Source organism: Habropoda laboriosa, unplaced genomic scaffold, assembly GCF_001263275.1.
Source record: "Habropoda laboriosa isolate 0110345459 unplaced genomic scaffold, ASM126327v1 scaffold9, whole genome shotgun sequence".
NCBI lineage: Eukaryota > Metazoa > Arthropoda > Insecta > Hymenoptera > Apidae > Habropoda > Habropoda laboriosa.
The window spans coordinates 650,142-665,939 of NW_017100191.1; the positions used below are offsets into that span (position 1 = coordinate 650,142).

A 15,798-nucleotide genomic window follows, 5' to 3' on the forward strand; every position below is an offset into this window, starting at 1 on the left:
CGATGTAGCCGATTCCCTAACCGAAGAGAACGTCTTCTTCCTCAGAAGTGCTTAAAAATTCGCCTAAATTTTTATACACGTTTCGATGTAACGAGGGATAATTGTTATAAACTGACAGAATTGTGGCACAGCTCTTCAATATTTCTAATAAAGGAATTTTATTTACTTATAATAGTCACGTGCTAGTGTTTTACATCACCGCCTCGACAAAGGTACACTTGTTCTGTCACAAAAAATCTCGAGATATCGACGCTCAGGAATCATCAACTTTTTATTGCTTACACACATACAAAAACATCAACATTCCTATCAATTTTACATATCCGCGATTTTTCTCGTCCAACTCTAAAGAGAACAGTTCTTTGCGAGATCTACTTTCGATAAATGTAACCACCGTTGATGTCCGTAGGTTGAACGTATTCGTTAGCAGATGTGACAGCGCTCACAAGGTGATCGTCAATGGACAAAAATGGATTATCGATAGCTATACCGCCCTGATGAAGATCGTCAGTGATATGATAACTTGTTCTATTGGTCGTTGATGCAGCTGTGGTGGTCGTCGACGTCGTTGGTGCAGCTGTGGTCGTTGTTGTTGTCGTAAAGTGACTAAAATGCGAGAATACACCCTGTATGAAATTGCTCAGCAGACTTTTCTCCGTCTCGATATCGCCGTGCTCGTTAGTTCTAAATACGGTGGTTCCCGTTTGATCGGGCAGTAAAGTGTTCACGGGATGGAACGCTGACAGAGTCTCCGCGGTGCTAACAGGGTGCAGTGAGTTAAGGTGCCGAGTGTCTATGGTTGGTGTGACATGAAGTGACGGAAATGTCTTCACTGTTGGGATCGAATGTACCGCAGAGGAAGCGTCTGCAGTTGGCGTAACGTGAACAGATGTAATTGTTTTCACCGCTGGTGCAGAATGTATAGGCAGCGTGTCTACAGTATGCAAGGTCTCCACTGATGGTGCAGGGTGTACGGTAGATAGGCTCTCTATTGGTGGCAAGGGGTGTGCCGTAGGCAAGGTTGGTGCAACGTGAAGTGATGGAATTGCCGTCTCCACAGAATGTATACTTTTCACTGCTGGCAACTCGTGATACGCAGATACAGTGTTAACAGGATGTACGGCCCTCACTGTTGGCAACTGGTTATACGCAGGTACAGTGTCAACTGGGTGTACGGTCTTCACTGCTGGCAACTCGTGATACGCAGATACAGTGTTAACAGGATGTACGGCCTTCACTGTTGGCAACTGGTTATACGCAGGTACAGTGTCAACTGGGTGTACGGTCTTCACTGCTGGCAACTCGTGATACGCAGATACAGTGTTAACAGGATGTACGGTCTTCACTGTTGGCAACTGGTTATACGCAGGTACAGTGTCAACTGGGTGTACGGTCTTCACTGCTGGCAAGTCGTGATACGCAGATACAGTGTTAACAGGATGTACGGCCTTCACTGCTGGCAACTGGTTATACGCAGGTACAGTGTCAACTGGGTGTACGGTCTTCACTGTTGGCAACTGGTGATACGCAGATACAGTGTCAACTGGATGTACGGTCTTCACTGTTGGCAATGAGTGCCCCGCAGACAAGGCGTCCACAGCTGGTGTAACATGAAGTGACGGAATTGTCTCCACTGGTGGCAAGGGGGGTACCGTAGGCAAAGTTGGTGCAACATGAAGTGATGGAATTGCCGTCTCCACAGAATGTATACTTTTCACTGCTGGCAACTGGTTATACGCAGGTACAGTGTCAACTGGGTGTACGGTCTTCACTGCTGGCAACTCGTGATACGCAGATACAGTGTTAACAGGATGTACGGTCTTCACTGCTGGCAACTGGTTATACGCAGGTACAGTGTCAACTGGGTGTACGGTCTTCACTGCTGGCAACTGGTGATACGCAGATACAGTGTCAACTGGATGTACGGTCTTCACTGTTGGCAACGTGTGAAACGTGGGTACAGTCTCAATGGAATGCACGTTCTTCACTGTTGGAAGGGAGTGGTATGTCGATACAGTGTCAACAGGATGCACGGTCTTCACTGTTGACAATGAGTGCACCGCAGACAAGGCGTCCACAGCTGGTGTAACATGAAGTGACGGAATTGTCTTCACTGTTGGGAACGAATGTACCGCAGATAGGGCGTCCACGGTTGGTGTAACATGATGTGACGGAATTGTCTCCACTGGTGGCAAGGGGTGTACCGTAGGCAAAGTTGGTGCAACATGAAGTGATGGAATTGCCGTCTCCACAGAATGTATACTTTTCACTGCTGGCAACTGGTGATACGCAGATACAGTGTCAACTGGATGTACGGTCTTCACTGTTGGCAACGTGTGAAACGTGGGTACAGTCTCAATGGAATGCACGTTCTTCACTGTTGGAAGGGAGTGGTATGTCGATACAGTGTCAACAGGATGCACGGTCTTCACTGTTGACAATGAGTGCACCGCAGACAAGGCGTCCACAGCTGGTGTAACATGAAGTGACGGAATTGTCTTCACTGTTGGGAACGAATGTACCGCAGATAGGGCGTCCACAGTTGGTGTAACATGATGTGACGGAATTGTCTCCACTGGTGGCAAGGGGTGTACCGTAGGCAAAGTTGGTGCAACATGAAGTGATGGAATTGCTGTCTCCACAGAGTGTATACTTTTCACTGCTGGCAGCGAGTGATACGCAGATATAGTGTCAACAGGATGTAGGCTCTTCACTGTTGGCAAAGGGTGCAACGTTGACAAGCTCTCCACAGGATGTACAGTATTCACTGTTGGCACAGGATGCACCGTGGACACAGTTTCTACAGACTTCGCAGAGGGAATAGCGGGTAGAGTGTGCTCCACTGATGGCAGAGGCCCTATTGCCTTCACAGATGCATCAGCATGTACTCTGGTCAGAGTGTCTGCGTAAGACAGTGGATGCGCAGCTGACAAAGTGTCTGGAGAGGGTACCGGGTGTAACGGTGACGAAAAGGACTCGAAAGAGGAACCAGAGGGCAAGGATTGCAGGATGTGCGCTGGTTGTGTTCGTTGGATGAAATGTGCGAGTGAATAGGGGACTTGGAGGTCGGTCCGTGGAATTTTGATGTCCGGAGAGAAAGGGTAGCCTGTCGGTATGCCCTTGGTGTCGTGGAGAGGCAACGGAAGAGATGGAGGAACTTCGACGCTGGGTAAACTAAGACTGTAGCTGTTGTACCCATTTGGGTACGCGTCGAAAGTGGATTGAGGGAAATTGTACAAGCCGGAGGAGAGCCCGTAAGAAAGATCGATTGTAGGAATGTCGAATGTTCCTCCAAGGGATGTTTGAATACCGGATATATCTCCATTTAACCATGGGTTCACGTCTTTTGTTAGGGTGGTCGTTAGCGTGGGCACGGTCTTCACGCCGCTGGTGATGTGTGTCACTTCTGTGGTAGAAAAATAGCACGAATTATCGAACTGAGAAACGCTGTAGAAATAATTATTCAGAAACTTATCGACATTTCGCTCGATACATTATTCAGCATGCATTTGTCATACTACTGGCTATTAACCGTGATCTTTCGATACCCCTTAATTACGTAATGTCACGAGTAATAGTTTCTTAACACGTTCGCTACCAATCGTCACATACGTGTGACGCATCAATTCTCTACGTGTACGGTATTATCCACAGTGTGTCTCGCGAACTCTGTCCACTTAAATATCTTGGTTATTTCAAACAATACGAGAAAATGTTACTTACAGAAGTTGCAGGGTTTAAGAAACTACATAATATGGTATAAATAGTATTCTTGCAAGTGGAGGCGTAGAGAAGATATCTGAGATATTTGACTTTCTTCGTGAAGCATGTTCGGTTAATTTCTCGAAGTCAGTGAGGATTTTGCACTGACCAATAATGCGTGTTATGTAAATTAACACGCCCAGTGCTGGTAAAAGTAGCCTCGTCAGTAATAGCCAGTGAGGATTTTGCACTGACCAATAGTGCGTGTTATGTAAATTAACACGCCCAGTGCTGGTAAAAGTAGCCTCGTCAGTAAATAGTATTAAAGAGAAAAAATTTGGATTGATTTGAGCATATCCTCGAATACGTTCCATAATGAAAGTAATAGAATGAAGAAAGTCAAATATCTCAGCAACGGTAAGTTTTAGGACAAATGCACTTTAGTACTTTTATACTCAGAATACGCCAATCTATCGAAATCGAGCATAAAAAATTGGACATTCCGTTTAAAGAAACAAAGGTGACCGATATATCTTCTCTACGTCTCCACTTGTAAGAATACCATTTATACCGTATTACGTAGTCTCTTAAACCCTACAACTTCTGTAAGTAACATTTTCTCGTATTGTTCGAAATAACTAAGATATTTAAGTGGACAGAGTTCGTGAGACACACTGTATATCTAACACGTTATAAAAATTGCATAGTTCGAGTATTTAACGAATATTTGGTGTGTATAAGTGCAGGTATCCGTCGTATTACGTGAAACTAATAAAGATACAGATATCGAGAATGTAAAGGAAAATAATTGGAAGGATAAGGGACGATGCTTGGACAGAACCGTGGTAGCGAACACGTGTTGACATGGAAAAATTGTTACCTGGTGTGATAGGCGCGTGTTCGACGACCTTCACAGTTGGAGTATGTACATCTACTACTTCGTGACTGTCGAGTTTCGTCTTCACAGTTTCGATCGTCTTAACGTGCGAATCAAGTCCAATTTCAGATTTGTCAGTGGTCTGACAAGTTCCAGGTGAAATATACATTATTCTTCGTAGATACTTTCAAGACAAACGAATTGAAAGAAATATCAAGTTACCTTAACATGACCGAGCACGGATATTCCGTAAGAAGTGGACGGCGGTGTAACAGCCACCGACTGAAAATCAAAGAAAAGTTACAATTGCACACGTGGAAACCTGACGAATTTATCGTTCAAGTACCTTAAGTTCCTCCAGAGGTAAAGAGACAGTTGCTGCCGTTATTGGTTTTTCTAGATGCACATCGTGTGGTTCGTTACATTTCTTAATCACGTCTGGAATCTGGATGACAAATGAAATCGGAACGTGAAAGAACATTCTCCGTCGTTATTTGCCACTATTTTATTGTACGTTTCGTCCTAGTTACGTGAACAGAATCTGGAATTCCGTGAGTTGGTACAGGTGTAGAGTATTCGACATCGATCACCGGCTTGAAGAGGTTTTCGCTCAGAGGAACACCTGGCTCGAATCCAGGGGGTCCATAAGCTTCGTGAGGTACTTTAGGAATGGGGAAAGCGTATCCAGGGCTAGATTTCGCATTTTCTATCGCGTTCTCATGACTATGATGATGGCTGCTATCGTAACGCGGATCTCCTGGCAGGATATCTCTCTTTTGCTTTGGCTGGGGCAAGGCTGAGCAAGCTGCCAGGCAAGTCTAAAACGTTTGTCCAAAAATTCAGTTAAAAACACACGTCGAAGATACATATGAAAAACTACAGGATTGGAAGGAAAGCAAGAAAAGCACAAGATTCGAATAAATCTCGAATAAATTTTCGGTAAATGTTACTATACCTAGGTAAAAGTTCATTAATCGAACGTTGAAAGTAACGAATGTTAAGTGACAAAGTAAAAATTTGAGGTTTTTGGGGGATTTCGAGAGTTTTAGGCGAGGATCCTTACCAGAGCGATGAACAGGAGCCTCATGCTAGCCGTGTGATGCTTGAACGAGGAGTTGAGTATCATCCCAAAGATATTTCGACCTTTTATACTCGGCCGATGTTCCCTCCAGTTTATTTCGCAATCCTGTGGCATTGACAGAACTACATTTTTTTAATTGACTCCTCTTGAAGGCCTACGCCACGGAGATACTCGCCTGTGGACGCGATATTTCCTGAATAACCCTCCTGATGTGTTGGTGATGCGCGACACTGACCGAAGAAAACAGAATTCCATCGTTTGCCTCAGTATTGGTGTCCCTCTGTTTCTCTTCCCCTTCCTTCTCATTTCCCCCCCTAACCTTTGCTTTTGATATTTCACCGATCTCCATAGGAACGAAGGATTATTTATGTTAATCTTCCGCTCCTTTCATTTTTTTTTTTTTCTTTCTCGCTTTCGTTGCGCCTGTCGACACATCCCTTTAGTAGCTTTTAATGTACCCTGATAAAGAACGACGAATCCTCGGTAGGTTTAATGGATCAACGTGGGTTATCAGAACGTGAGCGATTCCTATGATCCGGACGACAAGATGTTAAGTTCGTAACAATTCACCGTTTTTATACGGATCCTGACAGGTGTATTGCGTCACTGTGTTTTGTAACATTTCGAATGCATTATAACGAAGATTCTGATACTTTTTTCCCTTCTCCTTCTTCTATTTCGCGACAGAAAACCGGAGGATCGTTTTAGGAATATCTCGAGGAACGAATTTCATAACTCAATATCGTCGTTGAAATGTAAAGTGCAGGGTGACATTGTGACTATCGAAACCTGTTGCAGCGAATTTCAATTTCTGTCCAGGCTAGGGAAAAAACGTAGGTGACACCGTGAACAGGTATGCGTGTCACGTTTTTGTGGCGGCTCGAATCTGGTTGGGGCGATTTTACAATTTATTTAAATTTTAAATCAACACGACTTCAATTTGAAATCGAAACTCTCGGGTTAAAGCGAGTTCTTTATTCGCTTACGACGATGGTTTTATTATCTGGTAATTGTCCATTCTGTATTCTGAAATTATTTTTCGATCCTTTTTATCGCCTCTCTCTCGATATTCCGCCTCCACTTTTCTGCATCGTTTTTTCTTTCTCTCGCCGTCGAAGGACACAACTTTATCGATAAATCTCTTCTAATTTTTTAACGAGAACTAGAGGACGGAATTTTACCTGGGACAAGTTTTTTCTTTCTTTCACCGTTTAATGTGTAGAATACTTTTTGGTTGAGTCGAGAGACCTCGTGTCACGTCTACGATTGAATTTTTATTATAATTCTGGAATTTTCGAGGAACGAATTAAATATTTCGAATTTTTTGTGCAAATCTATGATTACGCAAAAATCACACGTTTTCCCTCGTTGCAACATTATTTGTTATTCCAGGTCCCTTTTTCGAATCGTGACTTTTAAATACTTTTTTTCGCGACTGAATACAAAAGTCGAATGCTTTGGTTGTGACAACATGCTTGATTAATAGCAACGTCCGTTCTCTTCGAACGTTCTTCTCGTTCTTTTCTCTTTTGGATACACTTCCTCTCGTAAACACATTTCCTATTCGACATTTTGTCCGCGTGACTGAGTGAGTTTACGTGAAAACGAGGTACATTATAACACGAGATTCCTCGGAGGTTCCTAAAAATTCTGTTCGTATTTTTGCTGGAGAATTATAATTTGGAAAGAAAATATGTCGCTTTTGTTTTGAAGAAAAGCGAGTCATCAGGATTAGTCGAGTAAAATCTGTAATAATCTTGCAACGCTTGGCAATCGGATTTCTAACCTCGGAGAGGAAGGACTCCATTTTTAATCCAGACTTGTAACATTTTTAAGTTCATCTCTAATGATGAATGGGCTTGGTCGATGGACAACCAGAAAACATCGATGTCGTATTAATTGCATAACGATGATCTCGACTTGGGGCTGTGCATTGAGAAATCGTGACCTGATAGAAATTCATTTGCATAAAGAGGCCATGGAATTTTGGCTAGTAATTAGGTGACACAAAGTTTCAAAATAAATAAACTGCATTAAGGAGAAACAGGTTTTACCTATCCGCTATATCGCTGTGTTTGAAATTTCTGTCTGTAAAATATGCAACACATACATATGTCAAGTAAAATAACGAAGAGAGAAATAATAATTTTCTTTAGTACTCCTTTTTTTTTTTTTTATACAAGGTTGGTCACATAAAACAGATCACTGAATTATCTTCTCTAGCTACGGTAGTGCGAGAAAATGTTTATGCGTAATTTGAACGGTTTCAAGGAGTCAATAAGGTGGGAGAAAAGGTTTTTTTATAAAAGCCATTTTTTCTGCTTCTTTTTTTCAAGGTCACATATGTTTTTATGCATGAGTACATATTTTTCTGTACTGTATGTTGCAGCAGACAATGACGTGCATTTAAACGTGCATAATAATATAACCTCAAAATGACTTTGAACTCTAAAATTTGATATCAAACGTGAAACTTCCTTTCCCTTCCTTTCTTTCCTACTACTTTGGTCAAAAAGGTTTTCCTTCCATCTCATTCGCTCTTTGAAACCATTTAAATTATGTATAAAATTTTTCTCGTACCACCATAGCTATTTAGAGAAGATAATTAAGTGGTCTGTTTTATGTGGTCCACTCTGTATATGTGTTTAACGTTGCATCAATTACATAAGGTTATTAGCGACAACTGTTGGGGATTGGTTTGGTAATGAGATGAGAAATTCTAGAAATGCTGATCTTAATTCTATTTATTACGTTTCGTTCCTTTTGCGTCAGTTTTCAGAAGTGAATGCCTACTTTGAAAGAGCTGCCTACTGTTTCTAAAACATGTAAAGAAGCAGAGTTTTATCCTACTCTTCAATCCATATTTAAACTTCTTCTAGGATTTCTTTTTTTAAATATAATTTTAGGTTAGGTTACATCTTGCTTATTACCGATGGTAGTTGGTGGATATTCTATATTTCACAATAAAGGTTTATTCTACTATCCTATACTACTATCCTAATATTTCTTTAATAGTGTTAGATATTTCGAGTTGGTTTCTCGTGTCTTCTGTGCTCTTGCATTCTAATGGAATATGTTTGGTGGTTGAACTTTGTTGACAGGGTTCATGGTATGGTGGGATTTTTTTGTTTAGAATGTAACTGCGTGTATTCGATTATTAATCTGTTAATCATTATTTGTTAAAAAAGAAAAAAAAGGTAGATCTGTTCTATAGTTTTCATCATTTGAATTCAAATCGATTTTTTTGTCTAAAGGACATAGTGGCTCTATCTGTGGCCAAAACGTGGAAGCCTGTAATAGCGCCTGTAAGTAGATTTCACCTGAAACACGGAGGTAAAAATTAATCAACTACTAGGGGCCGAAAGAATTTATTCACATTTGTTTTACGTTCACGTATAATTAATAGCCAAGAAAAATTGCAGAGAATTGCATTGAGGAATTCGTGATCTATCACTGAAACTTCATTAAAACGATCTACGATCTACTACACTAATTTAAAAAATAGTAAAATCGAGTTCTATTCACGTAGAATTAATAGCCAGGAAAAATGAAATTTCCGTATTAATCACAGAAAAATCCACGACCTTTCGCCGAAACTTCGTTAAAATAACGTACGATTTATTATACTAATTTAAAAAGGAGAAAAATCCAGTTCGATGTATATTAACAATAAGTTTCAGTGAGAGTGAAGGTATCGCAAATTGCAAGCATACTGCGCCCACGTCAGACGTACGAAGCCATTAAACGAGAGCACATTATATTATGCTCGTTTATGGCCATAAGAAGCCTATTTGAACGGCGAGTTGCGGAAGGAAAGGGCTCTAGACTGCTGCTCTAATTATCCCGATTATCTTCCACGCGAATCGACTCGCGTTTCACCTAAGTACCTCAGAACACTTTGCAGAGTTTCTTCGCTGTCTTCTCCGGTGTCGTTTCACATGTTACCTCTACGCCTTTTTTTTTAATTTATCTGGAAGTTTGAGCGTCAAACTGGAACAGGAGGATCTCGAAACTAGATTCCTGCGGTGGATAAGGTTTCAAGATGACCTCGTTTGACTACATGCGATTCGATACTGATATTAGGTTCACGATCTAATCAACATCGTTTCTTCATCTTTTTTTATTTCCAACAGTTACCTTCATATTTCTACTTATCTCTTCTATATTTGAACCGTGATCGTTATTATCAGCGAAACGAAGCACAGCAGGGAGATGTCTTCCGCGTTGTACGAATTTCGTGTTATGCGGGGGACCGCGTGAAAAGTTAGAATTAAATAAAAAAATGTTTCTCTTATATAATAGAAAATAATAAACATTTTATTTTATTTTTAAATAATAAAAATATAAAAGTTTCTTCGGTATATGTATCAGAATAAGTTGAAGTGAAGGTAAAGGCAGGTGAAACTAGAATTCGACCACTCCTTCGTCGGTTGAATTTTCTTCAGCTTTAGAATTTTGTACGCTCTTCTTTTTCTCGTGTTATACGGGGGCAGTATTTTTATGGAAACTACAATCAAGGACAGAAACATGTGTACACCCTTCAAAACAGACTAACTTTTTCTTAAAAATTAGATCAAACGACTTGAGCTTTTTAAATACGTTAGAGGGATTAATTTACTGTATGACGTGTAAAGAAAATTTTGAAAAAATTGCGAAGAGACTAGCGAAGGTCGCTTAATCCATTTCTTCAGAAATACACAACTACGACGATATAATTACTTCTGAACTCCTTGATTCCTTGTCAAAGACTGAAGAATCATTGTCTTTGTTTTTACAAAAACGATCGACGATCTAGTAATGATCTTCAAGATGACCTCCAGGCGGCTTTTTTACCGTCAGATGCACATCCTTAGACCATATAAACTCCTCTTTGTCACTTTTTCTTATTTTCAATAACAGAGCATGTTCCTTACAAGTGAGACACCCTGTACAGTTACTCTCACTAATATTCGCACATTCTTTAGAACAGTGTAACTTTTTTAAAATTGAACCAAACGACTTGAGTTTTTTACAGAAGTTAGAAGGATTGGTATACTAGACGACGTGTCGAAAAAGTTTTGAAAAAATTGCAATTTGTGGAAGTCGCGAAGGAAATTGTAAAGGTCACTTTTTACAACTTTTTCATTTCAGCCCGTAATGAAAATTAAAAAGAGTTCGTTTTATAGATTTACGCCAGTTCTATAGGCGCATGCTGAAAATTTCATCGAAATCGATCGATGCAGAAACAAGCGACAGGCATCGAAAGCTGTAAGAATCTTTAGATTTATTACAGTTATAGGCCGAAAATCGTGAAAACCTACCACTTTCACAATTTCTAACCGTTTATAGCTCGCAGCGACGTTAACCTATTTCGATGAAATTTTCAGCATGTACATAGTTGATATAAATCTACAAAACGTATTTTTCAAATTTTCATTGCGAACTCAGACAAAAAAGTTGCAAAAAGCGACCTTCGCTAGCTTCTTCGCGATTCAGCAAATTTGCAATTTTTTCAAAATTTTCTTTTACACGTCATATGGTAAATTGATCCCCCTAACGTATTTGAAAAGCTCAAGTCGTTCGATCTAATTTTCGAGAAAATGTTTTTCTGTTTTGAAGGGTGTCCACATACTTCTGTCCTCGACTGTATATACTCGAGGAAGCAATCAGAGAAACAGCGAATTGATTAAATTCAGACAAGATTTTCGCCTCCAAATTAGCCAGACTTGAGTGCTCCTCCTATCACGAGACGCTCTTTCTCGAGAGGCTATTCTCGTTGTGCACTTTTTCCAGCCTTCTGCCTTTCTCCTCGAAGACGTACGAAATAGGAATAACACGAATCTACTTTTACCCATGTGCTGTTTATTAATCCTTTGTTGCACGTGCAAAATCGTTCGAGCATTTATTAATGTGCTTTAACAGTGGTACGTACGGCAGATCGATTCGAAATGAGAAAGGTTAACACGTTTTCGGCACAACAGCAGCACCAGCTTTCATCGAAAGTGAGAGGAGAAAGAGGGTTGGGCAAATAATCATTTTACTCTTGCTTTTGTACTAAACCGGTTTTTTGCTGCCCTTGTGAGAGGACCACCTCAAGATTGAACGTGATACTTTTCCTTTCTGATCGGAAGGATACGCGTTCTATTGCGTGCACCTGCGCTCGATTATCCAAAGTATCTTTCCGAAAATTTCAGATAATTTTGCGAAAAATACTCCGAGGATGAAGAAATAGAATGCTTAATTTCTTCTTGTCGCATTCAGTGAGAAATTTTTAATTTGCTAGAAATTTTCAGAGCTAGGCTGCTTTCTTCCTTAATTTTTCAAACTTGAAAAAAGTTCCATTCTTCCTCTCCTGTTCTCTCTATTAAGGGGCGCTAGATATTTATTGAAATAGATTATCCAAAGTGTCTTTCCGAAAGTTTCAGATAATTTTGCGAAAAATACTCCGAGGATGAAGAATTAGAATGCTTAATTTCTTCTTATTGCATTCAGTGAGAAATTTTTAACCCCTTAACCTATGATTTCTTTTCTGACTATGCATCTAAGCGTCAGCCATTTTCTGTTTTAGTACTGTATCAGGTAACAAAAACTAACCTGTCACAGATTAATTACATTTAGCAATCCTCAGTCTTCAAAATTCAAACGAAAATTAGGATTACAATGAATTTTTCTTACTAATATAACTATTTTTCTCACATCTTCGCCAGAATCTCTGCCACGAGTGTGACCAGTTGCCATACGTTAAGGGGTTAATTTTATAGAAATTTTCAGGGCTAGGCTGCTTTCTTCCTAAATCGTTCAAACTTGGAAAAAATTCCATTTTTTCTCTCCTGTTCTCTTTATCAAGAGGTGCTACATATTTATTAAAATAATACCGTTACAATTTTCGTATCTCAATTAACGACCGCCTGTTTGAACGATCTTTTCCTACTTCCGTGGCAAGAGTTGCATTCCGCGGTGGAAAAATGCTGTTTCCTCGGAGGCGAAGTAGTTACCGACCCAATTTCTCACCTCATCGAGATTTTTCAAGCGCTGCCCCTTCAGACTGTGTCGCATCGAACGAAACAGGTGATAATTCGAAGGTGCGGCGTCTGGAGAATAGATAGCGAACTTCCTATCTTAACTTCGATATAATTTTGAAGGTGGTTTTTAACGCGTTCTTCGTCTCTCAAGCCTAAATCAGTATTTTCGAACCGTTCGAACCATTTTTCACGCGTGTCTGCACACTCAACATCACTACCACAGGCTTCTCCAATCGATCGTTTCGTTTTTGCCGCCGTTTCCTTCGAATTGAACAACAGCAAAGTACAACGACGTACATTCTCCTTCTCCGCTGTCCCTTTAAATCATAATAAACAAATGTCTCTGACCGTAGCATTGAACTTGTCGACGTATTTTCTTACAGCAGAATTGCTAACTTCTGAGGAACGAAAAAAAAGATCGGCGTGAAATACAAACTCATTATACTTCGGCCACCATTCTACGAGCGAACCGCGAAACATAGTTAACGATCTGATACATTGTACATAGTAGTATCTCGTTCGAAGTGGCTGACTTACGTGCAGCGACTTTTCTTCGCACGAGTGCATACGAGCGGACACGTAGCTCGCGTGGAAAAGAACCAGATGATCCAGATTAGTCCTTTTACCTCCGACGGTTCTTTCAGTCTCCGAGAGCGATAATCCTTTCACCGTTCTCTCCCTCAGCCCGCGTGGATCGTCCCGCGCGGCTCGCGTTTCAGAATTCCGATTGCTCTCTCCATTTTTATAACAGGAAATTGCACCGCGAGAACCGCGTAGGAAGTACTACTTCCTACAGTACTATTTCTCGTCGACCGATTGAAAATTCGAAGCGGAAGCGACTGTTCCGCGGGTAAAATTATTTTTCGCATATTATCATCCGACACGCGAGGATATCGCAACGAGGATAGACAAATTTATTCGTCTGTAACAACGTTTCGGTGACATTTTTCACTTTCTAATCTACATATGCAGAATGTTAAGTTATCTCAGAGAGATTGGGACTTAGTCGACGAAGTTTCGGGTGAAAGTCGAACCGACCGTACATAATTTCCGAGGTGAAAGATGAATAATCCCAGGTTGTGTACACTTGAACCGTGAAATTGACCTAACGAGAGTTATCTCGAAGAAGAACCGCGTAAGATTCTCGTTGTGTAACATCGAGCACTCTGTGTACGTGACATTTACAACCACTTTAAACGACGTAGTATGAACACACTTTCCGACGGGTAATTATTTAAAGATTACGACTGGTACGCACGCGATACAGCGATGGACCTGAATGGAAATTTCAAAGATGTATCAAGTTTAACGCACGTTAAACCGCTCGCATATTACACGATCGTTTATCAATGAGAAAAGAGCGTGGAATGATTAACGGAGGGAAGCTGCGTGACGAGGTAAGTTACGAAAGAGTAAACACAGAGGAAGGACGAGGCTGAGGAAGACGTGCTCGTCGTTTTCCATAGAAGTTTAAACGTGGTACACCGGCATCGGCGTGCACCGGATACGGGCGGCGGTCATCGAACTCGCGTAACGCCGCGAGAAGAGCGAGGAAAAAAGGGGAGAAGCGGAGACAAGATTGGAGAACGCAAGCCAGTCGGAAAGAGAGTGCTTTCTTCGTGAATTGGTGACGGTGAAGGTCTTCGTATATAAGCAACTGCCGGTACTGCAATTGTCAGTGTGATCCGTCCCATCCGAAGCATCTATATCGACGCACACCTACGAAAACCGGATGACGATGTTGAAAGTAGTAAGTTCATCGTCGACAGCCGAAGTTTCTTACTCTGGTAGACCTCTAAAAACGTGACGATTTTCTCCCTTTAATCTCGGTTTCAATTTCGCGAAGGTGTAGTGAATTAAAAAGAAATATATCAGGGTTGTAATGTGTATTCGTTTTTTGGGATCATTTTTCTGTTTCGCTGTTACCAAAATGACCGCGAGTTCTGAAAGTGATTATCAAGGGAGAGAGAGAGAGAGAGAGTGGAGAAAGTATTGCTAAGTAGATATAGATTATCGATATTCAAGATTCTACAGTGTGGCGTAAAAACTTTGGAGTGAAAGTTCACTTTACTGCACTGTTCACTTACGCTGATACATAATCGCTCAATCCATTATGTTACAAAAAAAAAAAATGAAACAAAGAAAGAACAAAGAAGTATAAAAATGTTCGGAGGTAGTTCTCTTTCGAAAGGTGTTGCGCCGATCTTGAATCGTGATTGTACGTTTGCAGTTTTTATTCGGCCTGGCAGTGGCCACAGTGAGGGCCTCTCATTTTGGTTCCCTGGAAGGCCATGGTCTCATCAGCGAGCCGAAACTCATCTCGCAATCGGTCCACCTGAAGGAGATACCGACAAAGATCATCAAGGTTACCAAAACTGCTGTCGTCAAGGTCCCAGTGCCGTATCCAGTTAAGGTACACACATGCCTCTACCATTTACAGCTTCGATACAGCAAAAGAATCACGGTTAATCGTTAATTGCTCCAGTATTCGAAGAATTAACATTCCTCTCGGCGATTAAACGAAAGGAGAACTTCCAGCCGTGTCTTTACGGCTGAATACCTAACCATAAACTGAACCCATTTCTCCAACCCTTTTCTCCGTTCCACGATCCAGGAGGCGATCCCGCTTCCTCTCTCCAGACCGTGAAATCGGACAACCAATCTACTTACAAGTGATTCTGAATTCCTTTCTCTTTTATATGTAGGTGCCTCATCACATACCCGTTCCAGTGCCTGTGAACCATCCTATAGCTATTCCATACACGAAGCTAGTGAAAGTCCAAGAACACGTGCCGGTCGAAGTGTCCAAGCCGGTCCCGATCGCGATCCATCAGCAGGTACCGCTGGTGGTACCAAAGGCGGTCCCGGTACCACAGCCAATTCCGGTTCCTCAGCCGGTAACGGTGAACAAGCCGATCTTCTATCCGGTACCGCACCCGATCCCGTATCAGGCAGCCAGCCATTCCGAGGGTGGCGGCCTTGGAGGTGGTATCGGCGGTGGATATGATTCGGGCGATCACGTGGGACACGAATCAGAGAGCTACAGCAGTTACACTGTGAACGAACAAGGACACGATCAAGTTGGCGACAGTGGACATTTCCAACCCTCTCAGCCGGATTACAGCCCGCATCATTAA

The 15,798-nt window shown here is 41.4% G+C and overlaps 1 protein-coding gene across 1 annotated transcript; it reads left to right on the forward strand.

Moving 5' to 3' along the window:
- The first annotated feature begins 14,393 nt into the window (after positions 1 to 14,393).
- On the forward strand, positions 14,394 to 15,798 carry LOC108580223 (zinc finger protein 512B-like). Its single transcript, XM_017943933.1, has 3 exons — positions 14,394 to 14,411; positions 14,892 to 15,074; positions 15,367 to 15,798. The coding sequence occupies exons 1-3, from the start codon at positions 14,394 to 14,396 to the stop codon at positions 15,796 to 15,798; spliced, it is 633 nt and encodes a 210-aa protein (XP_017799422.1).

Bases quoted from the DNA above. Each gene is read 5' to 3' on its own strand.
- LOC108580223 (XM_017943933.1), top strand. The intron at 15,075-15,366 runs GTACACACATGC...TTTTATATGTAG, and splicing joins CAGTGCCGTATCCAGTTAAG to GTGCCTCATCACATACCCGT.